The 18986-nt window shown below is 38.0% G+C and overlaps 1 protein-coding gene across 2 annotated transcripts in view; it reads left to right on the top strand.

Annotated features, from left to right (window-relative positions):
• ARID5B (AT-rich interaction domain 5B) overlaps nt 1-18986 on the top strand; it is a 147321-nt gene that overhangs the window by 86471 nt on the left and 41864 nt on the right. Inside the window, exons 1-2 of one of the 2 annotated variants that reach the window (XM_074958846.1) lie at nt 14160-14286; nt 15666-15778. In XM_074958846.1, the coding sequence (XP_074814947.1) occupies nt 14283-14286; nt 15666-15778 (117 nt within the window). In that variant the 5' untranslated portion in view covers nt 14160-14282. Of the gene's footprint in view, nt 1-14159; nt 14287-15665; nt 15779-18986 lie in introns of those variants that run through there. The other variant, XM_074958845.1, reaches the window with a different exon arrangement.

An 18986-nucleotide genomic window follows, 5' to 3' on the forward strand; every position in this document is an offset into this window, starting at 1 on the left:
GAGAGAGTAAGTTTGGAACCTGAGATAAATATTAGGACTAATATACTTGCCACAGTAAATAATAAGGCTGTAACTAACTTCCCCCAAAGATTTGATTGACAGCATCCTCAAAGTAGTTTGCTCCTGGGAAGCAGAACCCTGAGATAAAGTTTCAGCCTGAATTTATGTATATTTGGGAGGGGAGCAGGGTACATTCCTACTCAAGAAGAAAATCCTGGTTGTCTGAAACAATGTTGTATGATGAATCAGTACATTTTTATTGTTCATATCCTCAGAGGTCAGAAATACTGACGTTTGGAATGCAAACCAGACAGATAGCATATGTAAATACTGTATGTGCCTCTGCTCTGGCTACAGCTGTGGTCAGTGAAAGCTATAATTCACTTTGCACTAGATGAATAATAGGTTCTCTCTAACTTCTTCTCCATTTAGAATGTTGATTTAAAAGGAAACAGGGTTACACTTTTGAAATCCTTAGCCATAATGAAGATTTCCAGAGATTTTTGATAGGCTTTCAGAATGTATGTAACATTATGTCTAGATTTAATGTGTCTTGAGTAAATATTGACCAGTATTGATTTTTGCTTTGCCTCAGTCAATATTTACCTCTTGAGTTGATGAATCTTGATATTCATCTCAGCAGAAGTCCGTATCTTCTTAATACGAAACATGGAAATCTGTTAGAGGTGCTCATTTCTTATGGATTGGCTCGAGGTGTTTGAAGTTAGTGAAAAGTAGCTATATAGACACTTCTGGTGTTTATTCTTTGTAAGCTGTGATTTTTGTCAGGTTTCCTAAGCTAAGCAGCATCAGGCTGTATAAGCACTTGGATGGGAGACTTTTTGGGAAAACCCAGATACAGTGTTGGTGAATCTGTGGCTTTATGGTGTTTCCTTCTGCCAGAACAGAATCATTGCCCCAGGGTGGTGTTAAAACACTGTGCTGAGGCCCTTCCAGATGATATGTAAACGTGAAGTCCTTACCCACTGTGGTCATTCAAAATCCCATAGCATCTTTCACAAGGCGTGGGGTATTAATCCTTGTATCTGGCCAAACTGCAATTTAGAATAAGGTAATTATATTCTACTTATTATTGCAGTAATACTTTGGGGCCTTGATGGAAATTGAGGCCCCTAGGAACTACCCACCATTGTGTAAATACATGGTAAGAAACAGGCTTTACCCTGAGGAGTCTGGATCCTTTACTGAACTCCACTGAGGCGCTGCAAAGTGTGCAGAGCTCCATCCACACAGAATTCATTATATGATCAGGGCCTGGATACATACCTGAATTCCCACTCTAGTTTCAGGCACGTAATTTTGCCTGTCCTAATGTGGTTGTGTAATGTTGCTGTGTGCTGTTAAAAAAATGCCCCAATTTACCCCAGAGGAGGCTGCACTTCGGTGATGGAAAAAGTGATTCTTATAGCTATAATCTGTATGCTGAGAGAGATTAAAAATTGAAAAACACTGTGATCCATTTGGAAAGAATGTGCTATATAAATATCAGATTATGCAAATCTAAACTATTCATCTTTTAAATGTTCATTTTGCCTTTTCCCTGATTATGTTTTTTGAATTGCCATATGTACTTCTTGTGGCATTTCTGTCTTGTCAAACTAAAAAGAGAAATCCTTATAATTAACTTTTTATGGATTTCCATTTCCAGATAGAGCTATATTTATCTTTTTTGAATGTGTAACCATTGAGTAATACTGTAGGTGGTTTTTAAGTCCTTTTTAAAAAAAATTCCTCAAACTTGTTTTTTATAAACATTATAAGTCACTATCAAGGGCATATGCTTGGGAGTAAGGAATTGGGAAAGAAGAGGATTTTAAAGTTGCACAATTGCATTGGAAAAAACCAGAACAAGCAAATCATGTATTTCTAAAGATCACACTGTTGTTTAATGTTATAGCAACATTCTTTCAGGAATGCTGATGATACACAGGAAATAAGTGAATAATTCTAATTGCAAAACTCTGTTGGTTTGTTATATTTCAAATGTTAAGATTTAATCTGCCCTGGAGTTGTGTTAAGAATAACAGAACATTTAAAAAAAAAACCCTGACTGAAGCAATAGTGATTTATCAAAGCAGCACTCAAATTAAATAAAGATTTGGCAGGATAGTCTGGAAAGTGCATTTATGTTTTCATGTACTCTTTTTTTCCTGATGTACCCTTATTGGCTTGTTTTAATACCGGTGTTATTTACATTTCAGGGATGGACCTATTATGCAGGAAATTGTCCAAACCCCTACAGCTGTATTTTACATTGAAATGTTTTTTTTAATGAAGTGATTGTGCAGACTTAATTTGGTAATCTATTATTAAATTTATAGTTTCAGGCTGTATTTGATAATTTTGCTTTGTATCGAATGAAAATGGGTATATATGAAGACATACAGTGTATATATATACCTGGTTTTGTATAGTAAATCTTTATATATGTTGTCCATTTTCAGAAACATACTGATCCTTTTGCAAACTCTCTTCTATGTTAGGGAATTCTACAGACCCTGTGTTCCCTAGCTGAACCAACTTATACACCAGTCTATTTTTAGTTATGAATGAACGATATAGAATGCAGTAGGTACTGTTATTTCTTTTCAGAGGTTCTAACTCATAAAATCATTGTGCCATACACTGCAATTATAGTGGTAAACATAATCCCAGCATCATGTTTCAAACCAAGAATTGTAATTCCACAAGGTTAGAACTTCCCCCTCATTGTTTATAAGAAATATTATCTGTACAGTAGATCACGTAATATTAAATTAGGATAAGTTCTGTGATCTTTATTCTCGAAAAAGTTCATCCCTGAATATTGTAAACATGATTGTACAATTTGTGTGTATTTCCCTCTCTCTCTTGCTGCTATTCTGCATGACATTCATGTAACACTAGAGGGCAACTGTGAGTTTCTTTAAACAAAGCTGGAGATGGTTTTAATATCAACTAAGTGTTTAAACTCATTGAGGATTTATTTCCCTGTCTGCAAATTTCTACATATGTAACCTCTGAGTTTCCATTGACAGCAAATAATAATCCAAATAAAGTTCTTCTGAGGGAAAATATAGACTGAGTGGTTGAGAAGGCTGCTTTTGCCCAAATAAGGATTTTTTGGAGACCCCATGTGTTAGATAATGATCAACTGACAGTTGGTCATGAGTTAATAATGCTGGATGCTGAAATATGCATACCATGTGGTATAAAACAGTTCTGTAGATGGGGACAAACACGGCTATAGTTAGACATCAGAAACACAAGGAAATGTGTAAACTCTTTAATTGTGTTTCTGTTTAATCCACCCAGATAATTTCCTAAGAACCAACACTGACTGCAAAAGAACATTACACAACCATCTTCACAGTTAATGTTAAACCTTGCTCTATGTTACTAAAATGTAAAGAATAATAATATACTTTCACTGTATATAGATTTTTGTTTAAGTGCTTACTAATCACACAAAGATGGGCCTGATTCTGATCTTATTTACACCTGTGTAAATTGGGAGTAATTAAACTGAACTCAGTGGGTTTACATCAGGGCTATTCTATTTAAAACCACAAACCTCTCAGGTGTTATGATGAGGACTATGGTTACTATTTCCATTCTTGCACTCCCTGAAAAAGCTCCAGCTGGTGAAAAATACAGTTTCCTATTTGCTGAGTAACTCAGGTCACTGTGGACACATCACCCCAGTGCTCTGCCCTGCTCCAAGTCTGAATCCCAAGGAATGCAGACCCAGTTCAAGGTCTCTGTGTTGCTATTCAAAGCTCTAGCTACCTGAAAGATAGTTTCTCATTCTGTGACCATCGCCTCTCATGACAGCTATGCTACAGGGGCTCGATGAAACTGCCAAGGGAGGCTTATAAGTGCGGGACACAAACTGTAACAGGAGCTGGACCTGGACTATTGAAATCATTCCTGCAAAAGATAAGAATGACTGTGGTCCTCTCCGCTTTCTGAACCAAAAATACAAAACTAATTTCTCTGATGTGGCTTTCCCTCAATAAATATATCATCTATGCACATACACAATGCGCAGACACATTCATTCACTTACCCACACACAGACAAACAAAACTCCTATAAACTAATTAAGATCCATCTCCTACTGGATGGGACAATACAAGAGAGGGTGAGGGACTGTTATTTCTAACTCAGAATGCTTGTTAGGTGTAGGGAGACTATAGGGCAGTGGTTCTCAACCTTTCCAGATATCTGTACCCCTTTCAGGAGTCTGATTTGTCTTGTATATGCCAAGTTTCACCTCCCTTAAAAACTACCTGTTTACAAAATCAGACATAAAAATACAAAAGGGTCACAGCACACTATTACTGAAAAATTGCTTACTTTCTCATTTGTACCATATAATTATAAAATAAATCAGTTGGAATATAAATATTGTACTTACATTTCAGTGTATAGTATCTAGAGCAGTATAAACAAGTCATTGTCTGTATGAAATTTTAGTTTGTACTAACTTAGCTAGTGCTTTTTATGCAGCCTGTTGTAAAACTAGGCAAATAGCTAGATGAGTTGATGTACCCCCAGGCTTACACATACCCGTGGTTGAGAACCACGGAAGAGGATCACATACATACCTAGATATAGAAAGATTACTGGAAAGAAATGTGGGTCTGGAAAATTGCTGGAGAGAAGGCAGAATGTTGGTACCACCAACATGTACTCATATAAATGGACACATTTTTTAGAACTTGGCTCATAAAGCAATTAGAGAAAAATTGTGATCATTGTGGCCCCAATAATAATTTTTCAGTTGATCACAATGCTGCACAGTGGAGATACTGTGCACCTAAAGTGGAATGTTCACCAGTAACCCAATAACTTCAATAGGGGCAGGGTTAGGCCAAGGCTGAGTGCTTTGGAAAATCCCACCCTTGCTGTCCGGGTGCATTTTCCACCTGATTCCCTTTCACGCTATTCATTCTAATGGAAGTTACAGGTAGATCTCAAGAACGGAGTACACGCCATAGTTCCTGCTAATCTCACTTCTTGCATCCTCATCCAGTGTGAGTGTCTCTAGCAAATTATAATGACATCCCAGTGCAGTGGTAGAGTTCTGAGAAAAGGAAAGGGAGAAAGTGAACCCATAGCATTCTTATGTTTAAAGCAAAGCAGTTTTACTTGCCACAATGATGTGATACAAATGAGTAATGCAATAAGGGGCTTAAATAACTTATTTGTCATTTCCACATGCGAGCAGTAAGGTGTTCATGGCTTCATAGCTCCCACTATCAATCTCAAAAGCAAGGTTGCTGGAAATATGCCTTTTTACTCCTCTTGGGTGAATCTCTATGTATCTATTTAGGTTCTTATTACAATGCCCATTTCTTACCTGTCTGTCAGCTCATCTGATCTGTCTAATCTTTCTATCTGTGTGGGAATGATTGGGTATGTAGCTATCTTATTATCAAGGTATGTAGGTCATGTCTTCATTGAGTAGTGCTGACTCTGCTAGAGAGCAGTTTAATGAACGCTAGTTTTTGTCAGAAATAGAAGGAAATGTTGCCAGAAAAACCTCCTTAACATGTGCTGTATGTTCTTGTTTGTCTTTTACTTTGTAAAGGTTCCTAATGAGAAGTTACTTGCTATTGGCGCATTGTGTGTTTTGCCCGGTTTGGATGCGATTACTTGATTTACATGGGTTAGCAGTGCACTGTCATTTGTCGCTGCTGTGTTTGCAGTCCTTTTGTCTTGGCTATTACATAATCAGTTGTTCCTGTTCACCCTTTTGCCCTGTTTAAAAAAAAACACAGAATAGTCTACAGAGTCAGATTTTCTTTTGCAAGTGCTGTGATCGGCATACAGTTTTGTCTGATACCAAGTTCAAAGTCCACTGTAATTGGAGGCAACATACACAAGTGTCCATTGAAGTTTGTGGGTGTGGAGGCTAAAAGTCAGTTTCACACTGGGGGAAAGAAAAACTTTAATGAACAAGGGTCAGATACTCTACCACAGTCCAGACATGTCCTACTTTATAATTAAGTCTGATAGCTTCTTCTTTGTGGGCTAAATCCTGCTCCCCTATTGGACTGGATGTAGGGTTAAATTTACCAAGGCTCTTAAACATGTGCTTAACTTTAATCATGGAGACTAGTTCCACTGAAGTCCAACAGAACTACCTACATGCTAGTTAGGTGCGTGCTTCAGTGCTTTGTTGAATCAGGGCCTTAACCTTTAATGTCCATCTTCCTGTTGTGAATATTCCAAAACTCACTCTTTTCATCAATGCTAACATAGCGAAAAGGAAGCAACAAGCCTTTATAGCAAAAGTTTTGAACTCTAGCCATTTAGCAGTGAAGAAAATTAGTCCAAGTGCCTGATCCTGCACGGTTTAGTGCCTTCAATTTGTATTGTGTTCAGTGGAATTTGAAAACATTCAGTCTTCTGCAAAATCAGGCCCTTAATTATCTAGTGTGATATGTGCAATACATCCAGTGTTTCTATTTTTAACAAAATAATTAAAATAGTCATCCCCACAGTGGTGGTCTTTGCTTTTTTTTTAAGCAGCCGTCTGGGGAGCGGGAAAGGCAAACCCAAAATCAATCTGCAACAAGTCAAATGTCTCCATATTAATCCCCACAAAAAAGTGTCTGTTCCACTTATTTCCAAATGAGGAATGTTTTCTTTAGAGAGGAAGCAAATTGATTTTCCCCACATTGAGAATAGAATATCTCATTTCCAAAACAAAACCTTTAGAAATGGTTACACAAGTACACTCTGTATACTTATGAGTTAGAAAATTGTTCAGATGTTTAGTGCCTCTCTCAAGGATATCGAGTCCACAATAGTTTTCAGATTTATTCTGACATGTTCCATTATAAGTCCACAGTGTATATAAATTACAGAAAAGAACGAGCAAGTCCTTGGATTAGAAAAACATGAAAAAAATACTTTAGTATTAAAACTTTTTGGACACTCAGAATATCTATCTATCTTGAGTCTGTGTGTGTGTGTGTGTGTGTGTACAGATACATACACAAATATTGATTAGTATTTATAGCAATAGCAGTAAAATCCTGCTATAAAGGGAAATATTGTTCTGAAGGTTGTGTTAGAAGGATTAATATTAATCTCTATATTGAAAAAGGTAGGAGCCTAGTCTGGCTGCCACTGAAATCAGTAGGAGTTTGCCACTGATTTCCACTGGGGGGTGGGGTGGGAAGGGTACGGCAGGATGGGGCCCTGTATCTTGGTTTATAGAAAAGTTTCCCCAAATTAAAATGACTGAGATTTTTCTAAACTAGGGTCTGACTTTCCACCCTTGCCTGACATTTGAGCTTTTGCCTTGCATTGTGGGCCACTTTCATTTCACCCCAATCTGCATAATCCCATGCTGTGTGCTGACTGCCCGCCCTCTCCTCATGGCATGAGCTCAGAAGCTGTGCTTCTCTTAGTCTGTGTGCAGTGGGTGCTGCTTCCAGGAGGCAGGAGCCAATACATGGACTTTTCAAAAATTAAATGCAAAACCTGTAACTTGGGATGTGGAACAGGGACTGGGGATGAGGTTAGAGATATTAAAAAAAGAAGGCCAAGAAGAGGAGGAAGTCAAGGTGGCAGCTATGAGTCCAAAACCACATTGGAGACAATCTAATCCTAGGCTATCTTTTGAGACTTCACCTAAATACAGTGATACATTCATTCTTATCTTCCAGATACTGTGGGATGCTAGAAGCTCCCTTGTATGGGGGGTGAATGGTAAGGGACCCTTCTTTAGTAAGGTGGTTGGCTTTCTAGTAATTATGTTTTAAAAGGTGCAACATGTAATAATAATCTTTGTGTGTGCCATTCTCTGTGAGTGACTGTCTGCCGCCTTCTGTCACACTTGATCAACTCTGGGGGTTTCTGGGATCCAGGGCGTGGCATCCATCTCTTTACCTTAATTCAAGGCCCAAGTGCATCTGCACCACCCTTCTCAAGGTTCAGTTTTAAATCATCCCTTCAGTCCCATGCCAGATGTCCAAATCTTCCTCCTCCTTATTTGACTGTGGCCCTCAATATTATTACAAAGTCACTTGGTTTCTGTATTGGTATGGCTAATCATCTTTGCTGTAGGCAAAAGTACCGTTGCTTCTCCTCCACCCCAATCCTTCCACAAAACAATAACAAAGAAATAAATTCTGCAAGCTGCAAGAAGCAGTATGGCACTACAAGTTAGAAGCAGAAATGCAGAACAGCTACCCCAGGACATTCCTCTTTTACGGAAGTGGTGATAGGCTTTTTTGTTCTTTTTAAGTGTTTTTGAGAAACGTTAAAACCTAGAGGCCAGGATGAGAAGTCATATCAGGAAATAGTTATGCAGTTCAGAGAGCCCTGAAAAAGTCTGGGACTTTGATCAGGGGCATTACAATTGCTTAGACATTCGCTAGAATAAGTAATGTAGAGTGATCAAGAAAGGGTACATGTTTTAGGCATTACTACAGGACTGTTTACTTACATGGTTTGTTGAGCAGCCAGCAAAGTCCAAGGTTATTTTGGACTTAGCATGCGTAAGTGATCCAGGTATGACAAATGAGGTAATACATTCCACTCTCATTAAAGACTCTTGGCTGCAGCACCAATTTTGACACAATGCCACTGTTGCTGGATCTCAACTGCGCAAAAGCCGCTTTTTCTCACCCTCCCTATAACAACATGTCTTTTATGTCAGTCAAAATACATGAATCCAGAGAACAGTATTATCATGAGGATTCAACTAGTTGGACTTGTGATTACAAGCAATGTCCAAAAATATTTTAAACTGTAACGCTATCCTACAAAACCCAGTCAGGCCAACACCAAGGCTGGCATGCTGCCATCCCTTTGTCTGTACCTACACTCCAGTGTGGCTTTACCCACATGGTGCTATGAGATCTCTCCAGTATCCTGGGGATGTGCTCTCAGGAAAGGAAAGATTGAGAGCTTAGGTGTGTACTAGTCTGGTTTGTGTACGGCTCAGAATTTTAACAATACATAAACGTACTACATAATTGTATCGTAGCTCTGTTGCCTCAATATATAGCGAGAAACAGTCCTTCAGTGCATAGAATTTTCTGAATACACTATAATAGTTCCAAAGTTCAAATACGCTATTTAATAATTCTTGAAATCCATGTTCGGTACTTTCCCTTATGTGCAAACATGCATGGGGAGGAACAAACTAAGACGGTGAAGCCCATGGCTCTGTGCGGTATGAACTCGATGCTTTTTTCCCTTGGTCTGATGAACTTGCAGTGTTACAGAGGGTTGGCCAATGGAGGCAGGGGATCTGTGGCTCCTCCTCTCCTCCTCTGACCCTGCAGATTACTGGTCAGACATGCAAAGGGACTTTCCCTCTGCAGTCCCCATCAGCTATTAAAGTACAGCAGAGCCAGCAAGTGTGTTGTCATCAGTCATCGGCCCACTCTGTGGCCTTCTGGGCAGGGGGAGTAAAGATCTCAGGGCACACAGGAATGATCATGCTGCTTTGATCAGCCTTAGCTTGATGCCCCCTTTTTCTATGGTTCTCCTGAGAACATGCTGCTAAATGTGGCTTCCCTTACACCCTTACCAGGTCTCCTTTTTCTGAATAGCGGGAGGGAGAGAGGTGACCATGTGAAGGGAGCAGCCTGTAGAACTGTCTTCCATTTTGCTCCCGTATGTGCTGCACCCTCATAAGGACGTGGAAGGAGGCAGAGCACAGGGCCACATATATTTCACTCATGGTAACAGGAACTTTGGAGCTTTGATGTTTATCTTTGATGTCTGTGGCAGCTCTATTAAAAGTCAGCTTTGGGCCTAACAGACCCTGGACCAAATTTTTACAGGGGTTCACGGAAGTCAATGAAGCTATACCAGTTTACACCTACAGATAATTTGGCCCTCTTTTGTTGTGCTACATATAATATGGGGCAATTGTAGTCGGTCTATGTAAAAAAAACTCTTGTAGCATTTGTTGTGATTTATTTTCTAAAGCTATATTATGTTCAGCCAAAGTCTGGAAGGAGGTGGGCTAGCTTGAAGCACAGAATGGTTAAATCTTATTTTCAAGATACCAAGAGCTACTTAGTCATGATAAGGACCAACTCCTAATTTTCTTTTTAAAATATGTTTTTGTGTGCATTTTGGACAGAGGAAAAAAGTGTCAGAAATTTATGAACATAATGTTTCCTTTCACACTCATAAACTTACCAAGAGCTGGATTGTGCAATGTTTCTTTTGTTTGATTGTCATTATGGAAGGAGCTTGTGGATAACCACAAAGGGAACATTCAGAAAAAGTTGAACACAGCTAATGATAGTTAAACTTGATTTCTTTCACCAATTGGCTAGAATATTCTAAGGACACACACACACACACACACACACACACACACGAACCAGCTAGTAGGGAAATAAATTACACCCTTTGCTTTGCTGTGTATCGCAGTGGCTACCACTGCCACCCTTGCATGTAGTGGGCCAGTGCAGCATAAAAAATGGATGGGTATGGCTCAGGAAGGTGGGGGATGTGACTATAGAGAGCTTCTCCTCAGGAGCCTCTGCTGGCAGGACCCCAGTAGAGACTTTGGTGGGAATGAAAGCCATCTCCCTTCCTAACATTAACTCCAAGGGAAGGAGACAGCGATAACTCCACCTAGCCTCCATGGAGGTGAATGTCCCTGGAGTGTATTCCCTCTCCCCTCAATGGCAAGGAGATAAGTAGTCTACATTTCTCTGCTCCCCCACCCCAGTGTCAGTGAATGACTTGCTGTCTTTTTGTTTTCTGCCGTGTGGCAAAATTTTTGATCACGCTGGTTAAGTGTCCATGATCTTCCCATAGACACTGACCTCTGATATCAAACTGTGTGAAATACCCTCTCACAGTCTGTGTGTATGATTTTTACTGGGCTGCCAAATCTCATCCCACCTCACACACAGGAAAAAAAGTGTTCCCATCTCTGAGCAGATCCTTATAAATAATTTCTCCTGAGAATTTACAGCTAAGGTGGCAATAAGCTGTTTTCCTGTATGGGAAGAGTTGTCAAGGGATGGTTGTCATCATGGCTTTTGTAACTGTTGACATTCATGCTATTTCCATTTCATGCTCTTTCATCTAATCAGGAATACAGGACTTTACTACCAGGAAGTAGTAAACTGAAAAACAAGATCATTCATACTATACATATATCATTTACTTTGTCAGTAATTTGTTATACTTCCCTTTTATTGTTTTACTATTACAAATGTTTGTACTTGAAATAAACCTTTCTTCATCTGCACCTTTTGCTTGATGCTGCAGTGTAGTCATAATCCTGTGTCCATGGCATCAAACTTCTGGCCAGTGTTATGACTTCATTGCATGACCAAGTAGGAAGAGCAGATGGGTTGTGAGGGAGAAAATCAGATTTTAAGAAACAAGGGTCTGATTCTCCACTCAATTAATGAAATCACATTGCTGCAAAATGGCAGAACAGAGAGATGAATTAGGCCCCCTTTCTGTCTGTTAATTTAGCAAAAGTGGCCAGCAAAATTATTAAATGCACGTGAAAGTAACAGACTAGCACACCAGAGAAATCTATGGAATGTTAGCTCATGCCTGCTACATTTTGCAGCACAGTTGGGTATGTTTTACCTGGACATACCTGAAATGTCTGGCAGACCTCAGCAGTTGAAGTAGCATTCTCCAGTGCAGTCTTTCCCTGCTCCGTTTTAGATTGCTGTCTTAGTCACAATTTTAACTGTGACGATAACTTCTTTTTATATGTACAGATTTTGTGAGTGAATTTAATCCTCTTGATGAACTACTAAACTTGAAATAAACTTTAATCTTGAAGACCAGGGTCCACTTTTAAGCACATGAGTAATTTCATTGATTTCAGTGGGGGTACTCACATGCATAAAAGAAAGGTATATGCTTAAGTACCTTGCTGAATCATGGCCTAGACAAGTAGGTTTGAACCTTTCATATTGTGAGCAGGTGCTATGCAAGTTTTACCACACAGCACTGTCAATGCACATGCATCTTGAACTTCAGCACATCTATTATCTGAATGCCTGACCCTCTGGAGCAGAGATCTCCAGTGCTATGGAATTGTTCCAGACTATGTGGTAACTTATTGATGGGGACGAGAATGACCTGACGGAATACATTTTATTTCTAACTGAAGATTGAATTGGATTCCAAGTGTGCAGAAGCTAAGGGCTTTAAGAAAGAATCTGCCTAGATCCCAATTTGAAAATCTCACAACTTAGCACAGTGACGTTCAGAGCTGAAACTGAAGCCCTTGGATTTGGGCTGTGTTTTCAGGATTCATTGTGGTGTGCACTTGCTGGAGAGGTTCCAAGCACCTTTCAGCCCTTAAGATATACTGCACCATGCTGATGAGTGTGTGCTGCACTCCGCCAAGGGTTCCAGTGGCATTTCAGTGGCTTGGTTTGCTCTCTTCCCTTAGCTATAGGAGGAGAAAATAACACACAGCCAGGTAGATAAAGAGGAATATGTTGTCAAGTTTACAGCAAAAATGGCTTTTATTTAAACTGATAGTATTTCAAACCTCCCAGGTTCATTTTTGGACATAGGGTAGGTCATATTGACTAGAATGGTGACAAATAAGTGACATCAGTTTTCTATAACTATTTTGTTCAAAGTTTCACTTTCATTTGTTTTGCTCGTGTTGACTTTCTGTGACCACTGTGAAGTTATCAGATCTTATTGGCATAAATGTTTGCAGAAAGTGAATTTCAAAACCATATGCGCAAGTATTCCCAGAAACCAAATTTTCCATTCACATATATACATGAGTATTCATGCCAAAATTTCTCATCCAGTCAGGGAACAGGAAAAAAAAATTGTGTGAATTATCTGATCAGTCACAACCAGCCAACACATCTTGAATATCCAGTTCTCTCAGAAAACTGTTCATAATCAAACTGCAGAGTATTTTTAAAAACTGCAGTAGGAATAACTATGAATAAACAAATTCAAGGAAATAGCAGTTTGGTCATGAACATGCCACAAGCTGAAAACGAGGCTAAATTAGTCAAATACATGATTTGTTTTGAATTATTCACTCAGCTTTAGTCAGTTATCACAGCTCAAGAGCACAAAATGGATATAGTTGAAATTTAAACAGTCTTAGAACAATATCTGTAATGGGTTTGGGAGCAAATGTTGATGTATATGTTTCAAGTGTGAACGGAAATATTTCAAATATTTTCTTTTATGGAGTGGATCTTAGAGGCAAATGCCTTCTCCTAAGCCATCAGAGTGAAAGGCTCTTGTCAGTATTAATTTATATTGATGCTTTTCCGTTACTTGTGTATATGATTTGAATTAGATTGTAAAATGCTAGTATGTCATATGTGAGGTAGTTCTATAGCATTCTAGAAAGAGCCATTTTTCTGCTGCAACTCCTTAACAACTGAAATGATGCAAAAAACCTGATTTTATAACAGTTTTGTTTCACTCCTGCCATGTAGTGTTCCAATTCAAACTGTATTTGTATGCAAGCTCAATATACCTGGAATTTTAGTAACAAATGCTTTTTTTTTTTTGCTTTTAAAGCTTTTAACAAAACATTAGGAGTGCTTTTAGTATGAAACAAAGTACAATGCCAAAACTCAGGATAAAAAATGTCTTTGAAAGACATCAAGCCTTGAACTAGTCCTGCTTGTTTCTTTCTAAAAAGACTAATAAATAAATAAATAAATAAAAATAAAGTAGTTCAAATAAAAGTATATTGGGCTAAAATTCATCTCTGTAATTCTAATTACTTTAGTTGAATTGTGCCAGGGATGAATTTGGTCCATTAATTCTATGGTGGTCATTAACATTTTAGTACTTGTGCCAAGTTGTTATAAATTGAGGAAACTTTTTTTTTTTAACACAGTGTTTTTTAAACAAGATATTAACACCTTGCCTCAAGGCTCCATGTGGCTTAGGATTTGTGGAACTCAAAATGACGTCCCAACAGTGTACAAGAAGTCAGGATCAGCAAAACGGTTAAGATGAAAACACAAACTACAGTTATAAATTAAGGTGGGATAGTAAAGCACTAGCTGGCAGCCTGGCAGCAAAAGCTGAAGTCCAGCGAGTTCATCCCACACTCTGTGCTAGTCACTCATCTATGTTTATATGAGTAATGGAGCAGCTGGGGGAGGGGATTTGTAAGCACAGAGCAAATACTCTTAGTGCTCATTTTGTGTAAGACTGACATCCACACCAAGTCGAGACTTCCAGGGATGTAGTGTGCAGTCACATGCTGTAGCATTCATGAGTACAGATATAAATCAGACAGATGTTTGTCGACTGGAATGGGTAATAATTTCTTTATCTTTTTGTTTGATTTTGCATGTTAGCCTCAGAGGACAATTTCAGCATTGCTTTCTCTGGTACTTTTCAATAAGCAGAATGTGCTTCAGAGGATGTTTTACAGTGAGTCAGTGCTGAAACAAAAACGGAATTTTTTTGGACTTTTTGTTTTAAACCTAGGACTGCTATCTTTTTTTTTCTTCTAAACAGACCAAAAATGACACTGTTGTTCAAAGTATAAAATCAAAGTAGCACCCTTTACTGTGTTTGCAAACTGATTAAAATGTAAAATGTCCTGAAATCACTGGCTTACTATGTAACAAAAGTAAGATTAGAAACAATTAGAAGACACTCAAGAGGTTTGTGGTGTTGAGATTTCTGACATTGTTATAATCATCCCTTGAAGTAATGAAAACAACGGTTATCTAGAAATTAAAGGTTTAAAGCAAATTATCTTCTCCAGTATAGACATTAGTTAATGATTGTTTATCATTTTTAATGTTGCTGGAGTAGTCTAGTGACTTGGGCTGATTTAAATTTGAAAGCATATGCAGGACATTTTTAATATTGAACAAAGCATCTGCTTTGTCTTTTATTTCTGTATGTGGGTTATAAGTTGTCTTGTGCTATAACAATTGAAAGAGAAGTCTGATATTTTTTTTCTCTTATATGACCTATATACTAGTTTTCTAAATATAGCTCAGAATGGCCAGGCTTTATTCAGTATGGTATTTCACAGCTATCTTACCAAAACATCTTAAGTATTGGATAAAACTGGAAGTCATTCATTTTAATTAAGATGTATCGTATCTAACTATTATGTTTTTATGAAACCATCAATCAATTATGTTAATACTTTTGTACTTCTAGAAATACTTTGAGTTTTTTCTTAATGAAAGAACTTTGATAGGAATAACATATTGTATTAAAACTCATTAGATTTGTTGGGAAGTTTAAGATTTCAAAACTCTTCTGAAGGACCAATATTTTCAAATATTTAAAACACCACTTGGTACTTACACTTTGGATAAAATAGATGCATTATGCTGATTAATGCAAAGGTCTGTATCAGTGTTCTATTTTGGTCTTTTGATACCATGCAGAAATACTTGACTTTCTGGAACTGTTCTTTGGAGCCAAATGCTTGACTTTATATTAATTAGATATGTTGAAATTTCATAGATACACCTTGAGAGATATGATGTAGAAATGTATAGTATATCAAGATGTAACCCACAGAGGATGAGAATGTCATAATGAGCCTTTCCTATAGATAGATGTGTACATATCTGTGACTGATTTCATTGGAATGATTTATTATGCTTTCAGCTGTTAAAAATCTTGTATAAGAGAATGTGCTCAAATTGTTCTCAATTAATTTTCAGCGCCAAATCTTAAAGGCAGACCACGCAAAAAGAAGCCATGCCCACAGAGAAGAGATTCATTCAATGGTGTTAAAGATTCCAACAATAATTCTGAAAGCAAAGCTGTTGCCAAGGTAAATCATTTAGCAGTATTCTCTTAACTACACTTTTTTTTTTAACAATGTAGTCCTCTTTGTTTCCCAATAGACCGTCTCAAATTTAGAGTATAATTTTTTCATGTAAGTAAGTGCAGATTCTTTTCAAGAAGTTGTATTTTTTACTTTAGACTGCCTCCACTTTAGAAGTTACTAACAGCAATAATCACCCAGAACCTAATCACTCAAAATCTAAGGCTATGGGCTTGCTGGGAAAAGGGCAGTGATTAAGCTTTTATGGCATCTAGTGCTAGTTTTCACATTCTGTGACACACAAAATAGTTTGTGACAGTATCTTCATATTAAAAATAAACCAGTAGAACTAGTCTCACCATTACAGTGTAATTCTAAATATACATTTGAAGATAAACAGAGTCTGAAATGAGAGCTGCCTCTAAATAATGATTTCCAAGAAGCAAAAAAAGTATGTTAGAGGAGGAATGTTAAGGTTCTGATTTAAAAGGAAGGCAAGGAAGGAAATTCAGAATGAAAGCTAAAAGTCTGGACTGGATCTTTAACACATGCTGTTGTGCCTAGACATTCCAGAGGTCTTGGGATAGTGTATGTTCTTATACAATGGGCTGGGGTACATAGCTACACATTGTTAGTGAAGGTTGCACTGTCAGTCTGTAATTTTACATTTAACTCTTAGGCTTTTGTGGGTTTCAGTCCATCTGCTAACATTATTTTAAAAGTAATTTTCTGTAGATTAATTTACTTTGTATTTTGTCTGTGTGTGTGTTAAATATGAGTTTGGTTTTCTCTTTTAAAAAAAAATTCCACTAAAGGCTCCTTCAAGACATTTATGGCAAGTTAAATTTGAGAGCAAATTGTCAGGGCCAAGCTGTAAGATGCAAAGACAGAAAGTTAGAGAGGGACATACCAATAGACTCCTAACTATTTCAGCACGAATTCTGTCACCATGATACTCTAAATATTGACCAAGTAGGTGTGCATAGATTTAATTCCCATGCCAACTCCTTGAGTTTTACATTTCAGCAAATTCTATGGATGTGCATCTGAAAGGAATTCCCATTGTTGTGAATATTTCTTTGGGAAATACAGTGAACCTCTACAGAGCCATCCAAGTTCTTTTTTGTTTTACATGCTTCATGTCCTGGGGCAATTATGGGGTTAAAGAGGTCAATTGAAAGTGTTATATTCTCTATTATCCATAGGAGGGTAAATTAAATACCATCTCCCACTCCCCAGCTTTCAGTGATGTTAAAATCATGGCATAAATTGAGGACAGCAAAGAAATCCAAAGTTAATGATGAAACTGTGTCCTTAAGTCAGCATTACCTTCCTTTGTGTGCCCTGTTATGCCCAGACATCAATTAAAAGGAACTGGATCCTGATGTTTTGACTTTCAGGAGCCTGAAAAATATGCTAGGACTGTGTCAGAACTTTATAGCTTTAGATATATACAAATTTGCAAAGCCTGCAATGAAAATTTTCCAATTTGGCTAAATTCCCCATGCTTTGTGGGTTACATCATTGTACTGCAAAGCACATGATGGACTGCATTTTCGAAGCACCATTCAAGTAATTATAGTCTATACTGTATACAATGTGTATGTAAGCAATTTTCTAAAACCCACCTTATCTGATTATCTCTATTCTATCCATGTGGACACTTTTACTCGTCAAACGTAAGAATATTTCATATAAGAAGAAATATCTACCTGTTTATCTAGCCATACTGTGCTCATTACTGTGCAGACATTAGTAACATTCATTATCCTGTCCAATTGTATTTCATTGTAAATAATAAAAGTGTTAATGATATAGCCCCGATGCTGAAAATCTTACATGTGCCTGTAGTCCCACTGACTTCACTGGGACTCGTCACATGAATATGTGTTGCAGGACTGAGTGTATATTTTACACTGGATGAGTTCCCAGCAAGTCAGAATGGCTCAAACACAGGCTTATTGAACTTCAAGCTGTTTGAGTCTTTATCTAGCACTTTGTGTGTTCTTTGTGGAGAGGGTTGAAACCAACCCAGTTTCTCACCCTTACTGCTGGATGCTTGGGTAACACAGATGTCATATTTGGATCCAAGTTGGGTTCCCCTGAAGATTTTCCCTTTTCTGTCCTAGGAAATTGGCCTATATCTAACAATAGCTGTCAATGGGTTCACCTAAATCAGTGTTGAAAATGGTTTAACTCCTAGTGTGGATGGGACAAAACCACTTTCAGTGTCAATCACAATATTGTTTTTGGTAATGGTGTTGGAAATGGTTTTGTCTCATCTACACTTACATGTAACTAGTAGTTACACTGATGCAGGGCATCCCATTGTTGACTGCTGTTATTAGCAAACAGTTTCCTAGGGAAGACGGCTTTTTCTGAGGGAAGCAGTGTGGCCTGTCAGTTCTCTCGTAGCTGGAGCCCCATAGGTGAGGTACATGGGAAAAGTGCTGGGATTTTGAACATTGAGGTTTTGGTCCTGTCAGGATTATGTACAAGACCAGCTCAGACCACATAGTAATAACCACTTGCTAAACTTCATGTTCTTAGCTGTCACTGAGTGATTAAAAAGCTTTTAAAACCATTACGGCTCTAGTTTTCATTAAGCTTGTTTATCTTAACTATGAGCAAACAAGAGTGTGGACTTTTTCTATTACTTGACACACAAAGGCATTTGATTTGGTTTCAGTTCTGAATAAATTCCAGTTCAGGCAGCCTTTTAAAAACTGAATTACAGCACTATATCAACAGTCCGGGGATTGAGAGTTCTGTACTGGGAAACCCATACCTCCACCAGGCAATGTGCTTGCTCTTGCATTTGATCTTTGTGCGGCCCTTTTTGTCCACCTTACACCAACTAGGAGTATCCTTGGATTGAAAGATACAAAGGGTAAAATCCTGGCCTCTCTGAAGTTTTCCAGTATAACTTCAGTGCAGCCAGGATTTCATCCCAGGTGGGAAGAAATATCTCAAACTCTCTCTTTTATGAACAGTGGCCTAAACTCTCCCAAGAATCCTGAGACTTTAATATTTCATATGTCATCCTTACTGGATAGACTTCCACAATTTTTAGTGGAACCTAACCACATCTGAAACTAAACCATCCTGTTTTCTTGGTGTTGTGCTGCCATAGAAGTTCCTATTCAACATCTGTAAAAATGGGTTATAAGATTTGTTAAAATGGTCTGATCTGCCAGTTCCAAGAGGTGGAAGG

This window comes from Natator depressus, chromosome 7 (assembly GCF_965152275.1).
Source record: "Natator depressus isolate rNatDep1 chromosome 7, rNatDep2.hap1, whole genome shotgun sequence".
NCBI classification, from domain to species: domain Eukaryota; kingdom Metazoa; phylum Chordata; order Testudines; family Cheloniidae; genus Natator; species Natator depressus.